Source organism: Phyllobates terribilis, unplaced genomic scaffold, assembly GCF_046119375.1.
Source record: "Phyllobates terribilis strain yellow unplaced genomic scaffold, ASM4611937v1 Scaffold_7__3_contigs__length_470593459, whole genome shotgun sequence".
Lineage (NCBI taxonomy): Eukaryota > Metazoa > Chordata > Amphibia > Anura > Dendrobatidae > Phyllobates > Phyllobates terribilis.
Genome location: NW_027362767.1, coordinates 378447125 through 378464779, shown reverse-complemented (window position 1 = coordinate 378464779; position 17655 = coordinate 378447125). Strand labels below are relative to the sequence as shown.

Sequence of the window (17655 nt, the reverse complement as noted above, 5' to 3'; positions counted from 1 at the left end):
AAACTTCCTTTTCAAGGTACGCCAACAGTCCTTTCAGGCACGCAATACCCGTTTGTGGCGGGTTGGTCACAATCCTGCCAGCTACGCCAAAGCTGACTCACCCCCTGGGCCGTGGGGCACTCGGAACCAGGCTTCTGTACGAAGCTGAGGGTAGTAGTGTTTACCCGATCCCGTGGCTCAGGGTGGTCAGACCAAATGCTGTGGCAGTCTATTTGTGGGGTTTTGAATGTCCGACTACGCCACCCGTGGATTGCGGTCAGGGATGACCGCCGCTGCAAGGCAGACCGCTGAGGCTGATGTTGGTATGCAGCACTGGGATAGAATAACTCCCCACGGGAAGAGTGTAGCCTCAGGGCAGTTAATAGGATGCTGGGGGTGATGGTGCAGGCCGCAATAATAAAGGTCCAGAGTCTACTTCAAACAGTCCAGGGTCTTTATTGTAGGTGGTACTTGTGACCCAACAGGAGTACAGGGTAGGAATGGGCCTGGGTGTCTGAGAACATTCGGGCGAGCCCCACTGGTCAGGGTGAGTGAGTAGGCCTACCGTTCTCTCTCTCCCCTTGCTGACTATCTCCCCCTTTAGTGGTGTGATAGCCCACGTCCCTGAGCTGGCCGTGCACTACGCTTGTATGGCTTGCGACTCGGACCTTAGGTACCTGTTGCTTCTCTGTGCTGTACCGGTCCCTCTGTGTGGCGGAGCCTCCAGGCTTCTTAGGCCAAGGGACCTAAAATCCCTCGCAGGTAGGTGATCTGCTGCCGGGCTTGCAACCCTGACAGCCTCGGACCCCAGTGTCCGGTTATGCAGTTCTCTCTCAGCCAGGACCGGCTCTCGTTGCCTCTGTCCCTGGCTTGCTGTTCCTCCTCAGCCTCCTGGCCTCCTCAGCTGCCGCTGACCTGTCCCTCTCTTCTGGGAACCCTTCTGGATGCTTCAGAAATGGGTCCTGGTCTCTCTAACCCTGCCCTCAGTACCAGCTTTTATAGGGGCAGCCTGCTACCCCTACTGGCCTGGGACAGGAGGTGCTGCATGCTAATGGTCCCTGACCAGAGAACCTCCCTCCTGCTCTCAGACACAGCCTTTAAAGTTTGTGGCATCCAGACCTGTGGTGACACACATTCTCTCTCTCTCATTATTTTGGCAAATATTAAAAATTAGGGTAATCCTAATTGACCTAAAACGGGAAAGGTTTATTCTGATTTCATGTCAGATATTGAGAAAAACATGCAGATGTGTCTTTTTATATAGTGTATGTAAACTTCTGGTTTCAACTGTACATTGTGTACATCTCCTGCTCTTCACCGTCATCATCATCCAGTTATATGGTCATTTGTAGCCATCTACGTTTCAGTGCAGATTTTACATCTTGGTTTTTCAGGCTGTAGATCAGTGGGTTCAGCATGGGGACGGCAGCCGTGTTGAACAAGGAGAAAAACTTGTTGGATTCCAAAGTGTCCATTGAAGCTGGTCTAAGATACTGGCAGACAAGGGTCAAGTAGAGAAGTATGACCACGGTGAGGTGTGAAGAACACGTGTAGAAAGCTTTGTGCTTCCCTACAGTAGAACTGATGCTCACTATGGTATGGATAATGAAGATGTAAGGGATAAATGTGAGGACAAAGGGGAAGGTGGAAAGGAAGAGTCCGCAGATGAAAATCAAAAAGTCAGAGAGGGAGGTGTCGTTACAGGAAAGTTTCACTAAAGGGACAATGTCGCAGAAGAAGTGGTTTATTTCATTAGATTTATAACAAGTGAATCTATACACAGCAGGAGGCCGCAGTCACGCACACAAACAAACATATACAGACATATACATACACACATAAACACATTTGAAACACAAAAATACATATATACAGACATCACACAATGATATCTGCATGCACACACACACTCAATCACTCACACACACTCACACACACGCTCTCACACACACACTCTCACACTCACTATCCCCCGGCTCGGCTCCAGTCCTCCATCTCCTCTCCGGTGCAACAGTGCAGTGCGCACTGTGTGACGTCACACTAGCAGACACGGCCGCGCACAGGGCTGTGTCCCCTAGCTGTGACTTGGCCGGGCCAGCACACAGGGAGGTTAACAGGTGCAGTGCTGGCCCGGCCGAAGAAGAAGTAGCGGCCGTGCGCCGCTACTGGGGGAGCAGTCTGGGGGCCCCCCCGCCTCTGACTGCCGTTATGTGTCGCGGCGCCGCACATATTATAATGAGGGCAATCTGGCCATGGACCCCCCGGGCGGTAGCCCAGCTTGCCCTCATTATAATCCGCCTTTGCTGCCATATCTCCCCCCACCTCCTCCATCATTGCCATATCTCCACCCACCTCCTCCATCATTGCCATATCTCCCCCCACCTCCTCCATCATTGCCATATCTCCGCCCACCTCCTCCATCATTGCTATATCTCTGCCCACTGCCCCATCATCATTGCCATATCTCCCCCCACCTCCCCATCATCATTGCCATATCTCCCCCCACCTCCTCCTCCATCATTGCCATATCTCCCCCACCTACTCCATCATCATTGCCATATCTCCCCCCACCGCCTCCATCATCATTGCCATATCTCCCCCCATCTCCTCCATCATCATTGCAATATCTCCCAGCACCTCCCCCATCATCACTGCCATATCTCCCCCCACCTCCTCCATCATCATTGCCATATTTCCCCCACCTCCTCCATCATCATTGCCATATCTCCCCCCACCTCTTCCATCATCATTTCCATATCTCCCCCCACCTCCTCCATAATTATTGCCATGATGAGGGCAATCTGGCCATGGGCCCACAGGAGCCTGGTGGTCCGAGAAGCAGGCCAGTTTGCTCTCATTATTAGCCGCCCCGCAAGGGTCCCCCTCCACCTCCGGGCCCTGATGCAGGTGCACCGTTGGCCATGTTAACCAGCGGGCCTCCGTGGGTTCTGCTCAGGGGCCTGCCGAGGACCTGGGCCCACTGGAGAATTCTCCGGTGTCCCGGTGCCCCAGTCCAACCTTGCCTATGTGACAGCTAGAATTAGCGAAGAGTTCCTCTCTGCTTTCTCCAGGAGTCCCACAGACAAAGAATGGAGCTGAGGTCAAGTATGTGCACCTCTGTGATCCATTCATTGGTCTCTGCAAAGTCAGGTTCTTAGGATCACTTGTGGTCCCATTGATCAGAACCCCAGCGATCAATAAGTTAGGATAGGGGAAGACTTTTAATTCTGGGAATAGCAAGTGCAGTTAATGCTAAACACCCAATCTTGTATAATTGTTAGCTGTTTTATCCATGTTTGTTATATTGGAGACCTACTATTTATGATGCCCATGTGACTGCCAGCATTATACCCCAATAGTGGTCCTAGTTAAAACCGTGGTGTCAAAGAGACAAGATAGTTGTATTAGCGAGCTTCCCCCGACCGAGCTCGGTGTGATTGACAGCTCTCTCCCTTTTGGCATTATATGGAAAGACCTGGAACCATCCAGTGAACTCTTCTCCCTGTACCCCTGCCCGTTTTTAAAACTATATTTTCTTTAAGTGCCATAGTGTTTCAGAGTAAAATATAGCTTTCTGCAATCACGGACACTGTAGGGATTTCATGCTGCCCATGGTTCAGGGCTTATTAAAACTAGAGACATGTTTCCTTTACATTGACCCTGCGCATGCAGAATTGACATCGGATCCTGGTTGTGTTCACTTAGTGCTTAGGCTCTAAGAGGCAAGCAGTTTGTTTGTCCATAGAGCCATTACTTTATTAGATAGTGGAAAAGAAAACCTGATCTGTAATTCACTGGTGGGCTACAGGCTGTAGACTTGCATACAGATTTGCAGCCATGGAATCTGATCTATTAATTTCCGAAAAAGTCTTCCTTATGCTGACCTTGTTTCTGGAGGCTGCTCAAAGTTTGGCAATAATGACTGCAATCAAGGGGAATGAAACATATGACTGTAGCTTTGTGAATGAGATGGTGTCGCTCCTAAACATCACACAACACTTGGAGAACAAAACTTTGATGATAGGACTTGTGGAAAAGGTGACATCCTAGAAAAATGCCATGAGGACAGATATAGGACAAGGCACCGGCATAGAGGACAAGGCACCGCCATAGAGCACTAGCCCCATTCCAAAGGAGTAACACATTGGGAAGCCCTCTGCTTGGTCAGATGTGTAGCGGACATGGAGAATGAATGATCTCTCCATTCTCTCGAGGTCAATGGTGGAGCGTAATGTTGACTTCTCTTTGGAGATTGCTTGATGTGTAACCTTCGGCATTCTAGGAGAAGCTGCTTGGGACATTAATGGTGGGCACTGTGGTTCGTGCCAATGATGGCGCTAAGGCTTTTATGTATGGGATAATATTAGCAGCCATTCATTGGGACAATTTGGTAAATACTGCTTGGCATCATAGCTAGTGTTAATTTCGATAATATGAGGTAGAACTTATGGGAGGCATGATATTGGACAGTGCACTTTCATATAATTATATTGAATTCCAAAAGAGCACATCCTGCTCCTGCATGTGGAAAGCAATTAGAAAAGATCTCCAGTATGAGCCATTCTACTGCTTTTTGCATATGGAGAATGCAGGACGGCCCAGGAAACTGCAGCAGCGCTCTATGCAAGTGCATGGGGCCGAGCCGCAGCTTTGTGCACAACTATAGGAAAGCCATGGTGCCTTCTATAATAGGATTCATGGGGTCTTGGTAGAATGTTGGTGATATGAACAACCCTTAAAGAGGAACCAATAGCAGTTTTTTTAGGAGGGAAACCAGTAACAATGCATAGATCAGTAACAGTTAGGCCACGGCCCCACTATCAGTATTCGGTCAGTATTTTTTCTCCGGAGTGGGAGCCAAACCCAGAAGTGGATGATAAATGCAGAATTGGTGACTTGTTTCAATTATACCTTTTCTCTGATTGTTCCTCACCTGGTTTTGGAACCAACTCCTGAGAAAAAATACTGACCGAATACTGATAGTGGGACTGTGGCCTAAAAATGATTTCTTTATGATCCGTTGCTTCATTGCAGAGAAATCTGTAAATTAGACTGCAAGTGCACTGGGGGTTGCAAGTGCACTTGGAGTCTATGGCTCCACTTTAGTTCTTCCTGCCTGGCGCTGCCCCCGGCTGCTTGATTGACAGTGGAGATAGAAGCTATTGTCAAACCTCCTCTGTCCCCGTTATCAATCAAGCATCCGGGGGCAGCATCAAGCGGGAAAACTGAAGATGAGCAAACTTGCAAAGCCCAGTATACGTATTGTCTAATTTTCATATGGATAAAAGCACACATTTCTCTGTGATTAAGCAACTGATTGAGAAATGCAACTGACAGGTTCCCTTTAGACACTCAGGGATTAACATAAGGGGCACTACAAGTCTTCGGAACTAAGTGGACAACAGATCATGGAGTTCTGTCTACACCTGGACTTGTGATGCACAATTTACATCCCTAGCCTTGTATCTTTATCATTGTCCTTTGCCATGAAAATGGCTTGATGGCCACCTTCCTGGCACCAAACAGTTGCCATATAAGACCCCAGGTATATCCCAAATTACATTCACGGGAGTTGTATTGAGAGCTGCTAATACAGTTGTGACTATGTAAAGCAATTTCAATTATATGCAAAGACAAAGTCCAGGAGATGTTCTCTTAGTTTGGACCCATTCATATGACGCACCCCTGGGCCTTCGTCGCGCGGCATCGTGCGCACGGGAGCTTACTCGGAGCCGGATCTGTTGAGGGTTGTAGTCTCGTGGCGGTGACCCGGTCCGTGCCCAGGGAGTCAAACTGAGCGGCGATGTATTAGCGGTAGATGTTGGACGACTACGCCACCCGTTGAATGCAGCGAAGGAGCTGCCGCTGCAGGGTAGATCGCTGAGGCCGGTGGTAGGATTGTGCAGCGTGATAGTATCACCCCCAACGGGAGGGGTATGGCCTCAGGGCAGCCGACGTGGATGATGGGGGTAGCAGGAATCACTCAGAGACGATGCGGTGTAATTCAGGGTCTTTACTGGTGATAAAGATAGACCCTCCCGGAGTACCGGCTAGCGATCGGGGCCTGGTCAGTCCTTGAGCAGATGGGATCTCCCCTGGCCAGGCGGAGTTGTAGGCCTCCCAAACTGACTGTACTCTTCTGGCTACCTTGCTAGAGGCGGGTATAAGTAGCCCACGTCCCTGAGTGTACCGTGTGGTGCTCACCCGTATGGCCGGTGACTCGGGGCCTTCTAGTGGCGTCCGCTCCACGACGGCGGTGCTGGTCCCACGCGTGTGACCGTGCCTTCGGGTTTCTTGGCCAGAGGACCTGAAATCCCCTGCCGGGCGGTTTCTGCTGCTGGGTAAAGATTAGTCCCCACAGCCTCGGACTCCGGGTCCGGTGATAGCTTCTCAGTCAGGGCGAGCTCTGCAGCTGCCAGCCCTGACTCCTTATAGCACTGCTCCCACAGAGCTCCTGATGTTCTTTTCCTAGATCTGCTTCTCTTCTCTGTCTCTACTTCTTCTCTACTCACTAACCCTGCCTCAGCCCTAGGTTTATATAGGGGAAGTTCTTCCCCTCCCAGGACTGGGCAGGAGGTGTGGCATGCACAGGATCCCTGACCAAGAGACCTCCCACCTGCTCTCAGACATAACATTGCTGTTACTGTGGAAACCAGACCCCTGGGGTGCCACACATACGCAAGTGATTTTTGTGGTACTCAAAAAAATGGACCTTTATTCATCAGTGTTTTGGGATCTGATTTTCATAGTGTTTGGTCAGGGTGTCAGTTTTATCATCAGTTATTTTCTCATATGGTAAAAAAAATTGCACATCTTTTCCTATTATACATGGATGGCATCCGTGCGCTGCCCGATTTTCTCAGACCCATAGACTTATTTGGGTGATTTTAATCCAGAAGGAGTTTCTCCATTAAACAATACGGACACCTGAATATCTTTAGAGGCATTTTTTTTTTAGCTAATGCATGTATTATGGGCTAAAAATAATTAATGCAATTGGGTTTCCTAAAATTTTTTGCACAATTTGGCATTTACAGGCTCCTTGTTACCCTGCACATTGCTGGCAGGATTCATCAGTGCGCTCAGTCCGTCAGTGAGCTTGTAAGGGGATGTGCACACAGCGTCTTTTTCAGGCGGATTTTGCCTGGAAGCCGCCTAAAAAAAGCTTTGCAAAACTGTCACAGAAAATGAGCAAAATGTACAGCAATTTACACATGTTCAGTCCTTTATTTTTTTTTTTTACCGGCTTTAGGGTTCGGAAATCGCAAAGTGGTTAAAATAAGCGGTATGTTCACTCTTTGGGCGCCGGTATAGTTGAAAGCACAGGTAAAAGATGCCGGTGGCGCAGCCGCCGCAAAAAATTGCGGCAATGAAGCCACTTCTGAGAAAGGACTGACTGTTCTACCTAGGAAACCCTCAGCAGATCCGCCAGCGTCTTAAAGACGTCGAGTGTACACAGCCTAACTCTTTCATCCGTGTTTTTCTGAACTGCTTTCAGCTCATTTATGACCACAAACCTCATGAAAAATGAGCTGAACTTTAACATGGTCATAAATCACAACAGGGGAGGTCAGACAAAGACAAATAAAAGACTTAAAACTCGTCAGAATGAGCTCACTGGCAGAGTTAGATGGCATTTACTTACATGTATAGGAGATCGTCTGTTGCGTGGATCAGTCTATAAGAGCAGTTTATTGTGTCATTGTGGCTTCAAAAGTTACAGTGTTGTGCTCAATAGATAGCAATGAAAAAAAAGACTATGATAAGAAAATATAGATTTGAGAAATGGTCAGCGTCTATCTCAGTATGAAATGGCTGATGGTGGAAATTACTGACAGTTATATTGTATCATTGGTGACATATGAAAATTCCTTGCTGCAAACCCATATAAATATATAATATGTACATCTATCAGGAGGATTTATAATACCAGTGAAGAATCTAAGACTCTCGGGAGAAAGTCTCAGGATGTACAAATCCATTTTTTTCTCACAAGTTTAATTAGAAACTAATAGTAATCAATATACACTGCTCAAAAAAAAAAAAAAAAGGGAACACTCAAATAACACATCCTAGATCTGAATGAATGAAATATTCTCATTGAATACTTTGTTCTGTACAAAGTTGAATGTGCTGACAACAAAATCACACAAAAATCATCAATGGAAATCAAATTTATTAACCAATGGAGGCCTGGATTTGGAGTCACCCCCAAAATTAAAGTGGAAAAACAGACTACCGGCTGATCCAACTTTGATGTAATGTCCTTAAAGCAAGTCACAATGAGTCTCAGTATTGTGTGTGGCCTCCACGTGCCTGTATGACCTCCCTACAACGCCTGGGCATGCTCCTGATGAGGTTGCGGATGGTCTCCTGTGGGATCTCCTCCCAGACCTGGACTAAAGCATCCGCCAACTCCTGGACAGTCTGTGGTGCAACGTTGGTTGATGGAGCGAGACATGATGTTCCAGATGTGCTCAATCGGATTCAGGTCTGGGGAACGGGCGGGCCAGTCCATAGCTTCAATGCCTTCATCTTGCAGGAACTGCTGACACACTCCAGCCACATGAGGTCTGGCATTGTCCTGCATTAGGAGGAAACCAGGGCCAACCGCACCAGCATATGGTCTCACAAGTGGTCTGAGGATCTCATCTCGGTACCTAATGGCAGTCAGGCTACCTCTGGCGAGCACATGGAGGGCTGTGCGGCCCTCCAAAGAAATTCCACTCCACACCATTACTGACCCACTGCCAAACCGGTCATGCTGAAGGATGTTGCAGGCAGCAGATCGCTCTCCACGGCGTCTCCAGACTCTGTCACGTCTGTCATATGTGCTCAGTGTCAACCTGCTTTCATCTGTGAAGAGCACAGGGCGCCAGTGGCGACTTTGCCAATCCTGTTGTTCTGTGGCAAATACCAAGCGTCCTGCACGGTGTTGGGCTGTGAGCACAACCCCCATCTGTGGACTTCGGGCCCTCATACCACCCTCATGGAGTTGGTTTCTAACCTTTTGTGCAGACACATTCACATTTGTGGCCTGCTGGAGGTCATTTTGCAGGGCTCTGGCAGTGCTCCTCCTGTTCCTCCTTGCACAAAGGCGGAGGTAGCGGTCCTGCTGCTGGGTTGTTGCCCTCCTACGGCCCCCTCCCCATCTCCTGACCTGTCTCCTGGTAGCGCCTCCAGCCTCTGGACACTACGCTGACAGACACAGCAAACCTTCTTGCCACAGCTCACATTGATGTGCCTTCCTGGATGAGCTGCACTACCTGAGCAACTTCTGTGGGTTGTAGAGTCCGTCTCATGCTACCACGAGTGTGAAAGCACAACCAACATTCAAAAGTGACCAAAACATCAGCCAGAAAGCATTGGTACTGAGATGTGGTCTGTGGTCCCTACCTGCAGAACCTCTCCTTTATTGAGGGTGTCTTTATAATTGCCAATAATTTCCATCTGTCTATTCCATTTGCACAACAGCATGTGAAATTGATTGTCAATCAGTGTTTCTTCCTAAGTGGACAGTTTGATTTCACAGAAGTTTGATTTACTTGGAGTTATATTGTGTTGTTTAAGTGTTTCCTTTTATTTTTTTGAGCAGTGTATTTATTGATGGCTATTATTTTAAAATGTTTTTAATAAATGATTTTTTTAAATTTATTGGTGGTTTATGGTTACTCCAATTTACAGCCATTACACAGTACAGAACAAGGGCACATTTATAAGATTATCTCAGCACAGGAACATATTTTTATCACATTCAATTGTGGAACTTATTATTATTATTCCAAGATCTATTGATTAAAATGTACTTTGTTCGTGGGACAACTCTTTTAACAATGAAGAAACTGCTAGTGTTTTTTATCACATAAAAATTCTGGCAAAATGCTAAAAAAGACGTTTTTTGAGTTTTCATATTGACTTCTATTGTACAGTTTGCGGTATCTTCCAAGCAGAGAAAGACTGAAGAATGACCAAGTCACTTCTTTTAACCAATTGGAGACTTTGGCAGCCTGAAGCAGTTATAAGATTGTCAAAAGACTGAACATATGAACTGCAAGTCAGTTTTACCTAGAAATCCATATGGTTATTGTTTTGAATGTTTATTTAGCATTTTTTCAGGAAGGTTTCAGAGCGGCCCCACATGTAAAACACAATGTGGTCACATAAACTAGTAGCTTTCTAAGGAAAGTGGCATTTTTTAATTTAGAATTTGCAAAAAAAAGCAAAAACACAAAAATGTAAAAAATAATTTTACTTATGTTTTGACTTGCGTAAAGTGTCTAATAAATATATGGTAATCTTAAAGTGTGTTTATTTTCTTACATTTCTTACATTAATTGTCTTATACGACAGGTATTGGTTAAAGTTTTCATGACAAGGTATAATGCTCGGTTCAACAAGAATATATATTTTTATTTTATTACTATTCTATTTTTTATTTGTATTTTACATATCCATTTCTATACTGTAGTGCGGCAGTTTTCACACTGTGCAGTAATGAGGCCGTGACCCAAGGAAAGTCCAACTTAAATGGCTTTATTTAGCAAAAACTCAGTTAGGCAGCTTTATCCTCCGGATCGCAGCCGGGTTGTCCACAATAGTCCATACAACAAAACACCGTTGCCGGGGGCGACTGCACATCCGTTTCACTCCAAGGTGTGTCAGAAGGTTGGCCGTCCTTGTCTCTGTGTTCCCTTTACAAAGGCCTCTATAGCACAGAGCCTCCTACTCTGCAGTTTGCAAAATCAAAGACTGACACACTCAAACCTTTGCTGCAGGTTTTTAAATGAAACTGCGGACATGAACCACATGCAAGACCCGGGCTGGAGGGAGTGGACCGCCCCACTGTCATCCTGTAGTCCACTCCAAGAATAAAAGCCCATACCGGGTTTTACTAAATCTGCCTTGGTCAAATAGCTTGACTAAGTCCAAACTTACTTTTACTCTGCACTGCAACCACAGGCTTGCCTGTAATTGCAATGCACTCCAGCGGGTTCAATATGCTTTGGTACGCATTCTGGGGGATATATATCATCCCTCGCATATAATTCCCCTCACAACCTCACATATCCCCCCTCTGTTCAAACTTCTGTGGTTGAACACTCGTCACCATACAGGGTGCCCGTGACAGGGTATCCGCATTTCCCTGCGACTTCCCAGCCCGATGTTCCACTGAAAAACTAAAATTTTGTAGGGATAGGAACCATCTGGTGAGCTGAGCATTCCCTTTTTTTGCATTTCTCATCCATACGAGGGGTGAATGGTCTACTACCAACCGAAACTGTCGCCCGAGCAAATAATAGCGCAGGGACTCCAAGGTCCATTTAATAGCCAAGCACTCCTTCTCCACTACGCTATAATTTTTCTCAGCCGGGGTAAGTTTCTACTCAAGTAGGTGACTGGATATTCATCTCCGTTCACCTCTTGCGACAGTATCGCATCTAGGCCTACCTCTGAGGCATCCGTTTGCACAATGAAGGTTTTTTTAAAGTTGGGGCTGATGAGGACTAGCTGTCCACACAACGCCAACTTCATGGATTGGAATGCTTCCTCTGCTTGAGGGTTCCACCGAACCATTACCGACTTCTTACCTTTTAACAGATCGGTCAGGGGCGCCGTTCTCCCAGCAAAGTTAGGTATAAATCGTTGGTAGTACCTGATGGTGCCAAGGAACGATCTTACTTGTTTAGTACTCACAGGCCTGGGCCAGCTTAGAATGGCCTCGATCTTGTTTATTTGGGGTTTGATAACCCCATGGCCAATCATGTACCCCAAGTACCTGGCTTCCTTGAGGCCTATCACACAGTTTTTTGGGTTCGCTGTCAGGCCCACTACTCTGAGCAAATTCACTACTGCTTGTACCTGGGACAAGTGGGTCTGTCAAAAAGTACTAAAGATGATAATATCATCCAAATATGCGGACGCATACTTCTGATGGGGCTCCAAAACTATGTCAATCATCCTCTGGAAAGAAGCCGGGGCCCCATCTAACCCAAAAGGCAAGGCAACATAGTGATAGAGGTCCTCTGATGTTATAAAGGCGGTCTTCTCCTTCGCCGATTCTGTCAGAGGCACCTGCCAGTAACCTTTTGTCAAGTGAAGGTGAAGTACTGGGCCTGCCCCAGTCTCCCAATCAGCTCATCCACCCGGGGCATGCCTCAAAAAAGGAACAAAATGTATATCCAACATAGAACATGTGGTGAATAGTTAAATAAGTAGAAAGCATGGTGTCAGAGTAAGGTGTAACATAATTATTATAGACAAAGGTCTATTAAAAAATCCTGTGAATCCCCTTTAAAACACCTGCCTATACTTTAGTTCACCCTCCTCATGCCCAAGGTATCAGCAAAATGCAAGTTGGTATACATTACCTAAAGCTGCAATGATCATCCAGGCACAGGGAAAACCAGGCGTTGTGTCCCTTCACCCGGAGGCGCGTTTTGTCTCACTTCTTCTGGGGGCGTCATACAGCATTGTAACAAATTTGATTGGACAGGAAGAATTTGTGCACTACTCAGACTGGTCTCAATGCTCCTCCTAAATGTCCTTTTTAGCTAGTTGCCAAACCCTGGTAGTTATATGAACTATATGAACTTAAAGAGGTGTTCTCAAGTCTAAAAGTAATCCCCTATCAATGGGATAGGGAATAACTTTCGAATTGCTGGGGGTCCGATTGCACCTATCGATCCCAAGGACCGGGGCAGAATGGAGCAGTGGTCAATCATGTGCACTATCGCTCCATTCACTTCTTATGGGAGCGCCAGAGATTGCCAAGTGTATCTTTGGCACTCCTATTAAAATTAATGGAGAGGCAGCGTGCATGTTCGACCTCGGCTCCATTCTCGTAATCAATGGGGGCCACTACGGTCGGACCCTCAGTGATGGGAAAGTTATCCCCTATCCATTGGATAGAAAATAACGTTCAGACTTGAGAATACTCCTTTACATCATAGCCGTCACTAATTAACCCGGTAGCATTTTTTGCCTAATTTCTAGCATGTTATTACACATTGCACTCACAAAATTTTTTTCAAAAATCATTACTTAATTTTGTGGCCATCTGATGACGCAGATGTATCAGTGCAGATTTCACATCTTGGTTTTTCAGGCTGTAGATCAATGGGTTAAGCATGGGGACGGCAGCCGTGTTAAACAGAGAGAAAAGCTTGCTAGACTCCAATCCATCCATTGAAACTGGTCTCATGTACTGGCAGATAAGAGTCACATAGAGGAGAATGACCACTGTAAGGTGTGACGAGCAGGTGTACAAAGCTTTCTTTTTTCCGGAACTAGATCGAATTTTTCGAACAGCTGTGATAATAAAGATATATGGAATGAACGTGAATAGAAAGGGAAAAACGGAAAGGAAGAATCCACAGATAAAAACTAAAAGATTGGCCAATGAAGAGTCGCTGCATGTAAGTTTCAGGATGGGAACTATGTCGCAGAAAAAATGGTTAATTATGTTCGATTTATAACAAGAAAATCTATATATTAAAACAAAAAGAGGAGACGATTCTAGAAAGCCAAATAGCCAACAGATCGTAGCCAAAGTGGCACACAGGCCTGGACCCATGATGGAAGAGTAATGCAATGGGTTACAGACAGCGACATAGCGATCAAAACTCATGGCTGTCAACATCATCAGCTCATTGCCCACTAGAGATACAAAGATGAACATTTGGGATACACACGCCTGAGCGGAAACTGTCTTATCCCCTGATATAAAGCTACTAAGGATCTTATGAAGAGTGACTGTGCTGGAGGATATGTCCAAGATGGACAAGTTACACAAGAAGAAGTACATGGGAGTATGGAGCGGGGGCTCCAGGCAGACCGCTATAAAGATGGTCATATTACCACCTAGGATGACTACATAAATCAGTAGAACTAGAAGAAAGGTCAGAACGTGGAGCACAGGAATATCAGAGATCCCTCTAATAATGAAGTAGGTCACGGCTGTCTTATTTGCGGCATTCATTAATGTAAGCCTCCTGCAAAATTGTAATGGAAAATGTTTAGTAATTAATTTCTGGGACAGAATAATAGGCCACATGTAGATGGTCGCTGCATACTAATCTGTATTGTATGGATCAGTCTTACCGCACCGACAGTTATGTATAGACCTGTATTGTAACTGTATTTTTTTTTTACATAGTTTCACCTGGTTTGCACAGAATCAGATGACATGGCCCCCGCAATCACCTGACTTCAACCCAAAGGAGATGGTTTGGAATGAGTTGGATATAGAGTGAAGGCAAAGGTGCTATCAGGTGCCCAGCACCTCTGGTAACTCCTTCGAGACTGTTGGAAAGTCATTGTTGGTGATGACTAGAGATGAGCGAACCCGAACTTAAAAGTTCAGGGTTCGTACCGGATAGTTCATGTCTGGTGCTAAACGCCAAACATGGACTTCTCCAGGAAGTCTGTTGCAATGTTCAGAGTTCCGGGGGAGAGAAATAGAGAGATTCTAGTTCGGGTTCTGGTTCAAGTTCGGGTACAGTTCTGGTACCTGAACCGAACTTTGGAATAAAGTTCGGGTTGTTCACCTGAACCTGAATTTCCACTGGTCCGATCACCGCCAGTAATGACCTGATGAAGCTGCTTGAAAGAATGTCAAGGTTGTGTGAACATATCAGAGTAAAAGTTGGGTACTTTGAGGAATCTAAGGTTTAACACATATTCCAGTTTGTTTCACATGTGTTCCCTTCCTCATTGTTTCCATGTGTGTCCATTTGTGTTTTTTTCTGCCTTCAGTCTGAATCTACAATGTGCACATTACCATAAGAACAAGGAAAACCATTGCATGAACAGGTGTTCCCAAACCTTTGACTGCTGATGTACCTATATGTTATGTTTCCATTAATCAATAAACTAGGATGTCCTAGCTGTAGTTGAAAATTTGACTTACTGAGTCTGCAGCCCTGCACATGTAAGAATTAGGATTTTTTTTAAGGATTATTCTCACGCAGTGACATTGCTGTGTGCATATTCAGAGGTGTAAGTGTATTGGGATCAGTTGTTGCAGCCATATTCTCCAAGAAGTGCCCAAGTTCCATTACCAAATAACAGGATTCTAATGGTAAAAATTGCAAGTTGAGGAGATTGTGTAAAAAGGTTTTTGGATTAGAGCCCATGAATTTGAAGTTATTTCTCTGTGCCCAAACATAAAACATAGCAGTGGTAACAATACTGTAATGAAGCTTCTCTGCTGCAGACTTAGAGGGGTACTCCGTCCCATATGTACAAGTTACCACCTATCCACAGGATAGGTGATCAGTTAGAAATTGGGGGCATCAAACAACTAGGATCCCCATCAAACCGCAAAGTGGTGAACATTTATTCCCCATAGAATGGAGCGTCAGTGCGCATGCTCATCCAGCACGCCATGAATTCTGGGAACGTCAGAAAAAGCTGAGTATAGAGTGCTGCTGGTGATCTCAGAGAATGAATGAAGCGGGGGTCGAGCATGCGCACAGCAGCGCCATTGTAGCTGGGATAATAGTGTCTCATTCTGGTGCTCAGTGGACATCCCAGCAGATCACCTATCTAGAAATGATCAACTATCCTTTATTGGTATGGCAGTAGAGTTTGGTGGACTGTTGTATTATCCAGACACAAAGGTGTAATTTCTGCCAAAGAGCTTCGAATTGAGGTGTGGTTCACTGTTGTAGCGCTGTGTAAAGTGAAAACCTCCATGCGGAGTCAGTACTTTATGTTTTTATTGACTCATTGCTGAAATGTGCTTTATTGTTTAATTGTACATTCCCAATTTCAAGTTTTGATGCATTTTTTGAGGCTAAGGCCATGTTCACACAATGAGTTTTCGGTCCGTTTTTTTTACGCTGCGTATTTAATGGGTGCAAAAAAATCTGCAACATCAAAAGATCATCGAGGAAATATAGCATAAAAGAGGAATTAAAAAAAGGAGAAGTCTCTGTTAATCATCCGGTACTGGATTTGGCTTAAAGAAAAAAAAAATAAAGAAGATAACAATTTACAGAACGTGCACCAGATTCACAAAGGTTGTGCAATTTTGAGGAATGGCCTATGTGCTACACTATGGAGCATAATTTACAAAAATCTGAAATTTCACACAACTGTTACATCGGTGACATATTAACTCTTTTGGAAAGTCCTCTCTACAATGAATGCTTCCTCTCACCTGGTGTAGACACAGCCTTAGTCTTTTGGTGTAGGAATAGTTGTACATGCTTTATAACATTTGTTGCTTCTCTACTAGAAATTAAAAAAAAAAAAGAGTGTAATTATTATTTCCAACATAACCAACTTGGAAAAGCCCAAAAAGGAAAAAGATAAAACAGAGCAAATTATTCCAATAATGTGCAAAATAAGCAGGTTTATTACAATTGAATGTAGATCAAAAATGTGTAAAATATGATAAAAATATGATAAAATAAAGGAGAATTAAAGAAACAAATAACTAATAACTTACAAATAAGCATGGCAAATTTGAGGATCTAGGTCCCCTTTTTCAAGCCAGCAGAAGCCATTTGAGACGTGGAAGAAAAATCTGTTTTTCACGAACGTAAAAAGAAAAACGGATGTGTGAATATAGCCTAATATGAACAATGACACAATCATTGGTACAATTGGTGTCACATACATATGGTGTTCAGGAAAAACAAATTCACGGCAGCATCGCATATAACCACTGACTATATTCGGATTGTCTGGAGAACATTTAACATTCCACATAAAAAGTCAAAAGTGGTCGCAAAATAAAGATGTGTAGAATGTGATATGACAAGTAGTCACAAAATACTCTTCACTGTATACCACAAATATTTATAAACGGTGCTAAAGATTTTAATATCCCAGGAGGCACAACCTCCGCAGATAATACCTAGAAATATTTTTATAGGTTTAATTAATCCTTAATGGATAATATAGAAAATCATCTCGTAAATATTTTAATTTGCTCACGTAGGAATTAAAAAAAAAAAGAAAAACTTTAGTAGCTTTGTGTCAAACCAAAAATTAAAATAATAAAAGAAATACAAAAAAAAAAAAAAAAAAAAAAAAAAAGAAAAGGAAGAAAATATTTCTCACCTCATATCAAAGTGTAGGTGTGCCTCCAAAATTAACCACAGAGAAAAAAGTGCATCTCTGCGCCACTTAGTGATTCTGTGACTGAACAATAGCACCACAAATGTCAAAATGAACACAAAGTTAGAAGACAGGAATACTTGTCAAAAACGCAAAGTTTAGAATTTTGGACAGATTTATCAAACATGATGTAATAACTAGACATTTAGGACGAGAAGTATAACTATAAAAAACCCCAAGTAGATATGAAAATATAAATCGTCCCTCCAGTCAAAATTGAAGAATTGATTGTATATTAATTCTAACGTGCTTAATAACTTCCTAATGAGCGATATAGACTTTTTTGGTGTCTAGTTTACAGTTTTACAAAATAGCAGCCACAATTTCAACCTTCCCAAATTAGATCATACGGAAAACATACCTCTCTCAGGACCAATGGTGGAAGACACAAACTGGACGGACACATTACTGACACCCGTGCTGGACCACTGGAGGGAACATAGACTATACATAGAAAAGTATTGAGACATGCTTCTTAATCATTTAAATCAAGTTTATCATTCAGTCCCATTGCCTTTAGTATATAACATCCATCCCTATAACCCTCAG

The 17655-nt window shown here is 44.4% G+C and overlaps 1 protein-coding gene across 1 annotated transcript; it reads right to left on the bottom strand.

Annotated features, from left to right (window-relative positions):
• Positions 1 to 1313: 1313 nt before the first annotated feature.
• On the bottom strand, positions 1314 to 13957 carry LOC141154874 (olfactory receptor 5V1-like). Its single transcript, XM_073641397.1, has 2 exons — positions 13469 to 13957; positions 1314 to 1757 (listed from the first exon to the last, which is right to left on the bottom strand). The coding sequence occupies exons 1-2, from the start codon at positions 13955 to 13957 to the stop codon at positions 1314 to 1316; spliced, it is 933 nt and encodes a 310-aa protein (XP_073497498.1).
• Positions 13958 to 17655: the final 3698 nt, after the last annotated feature.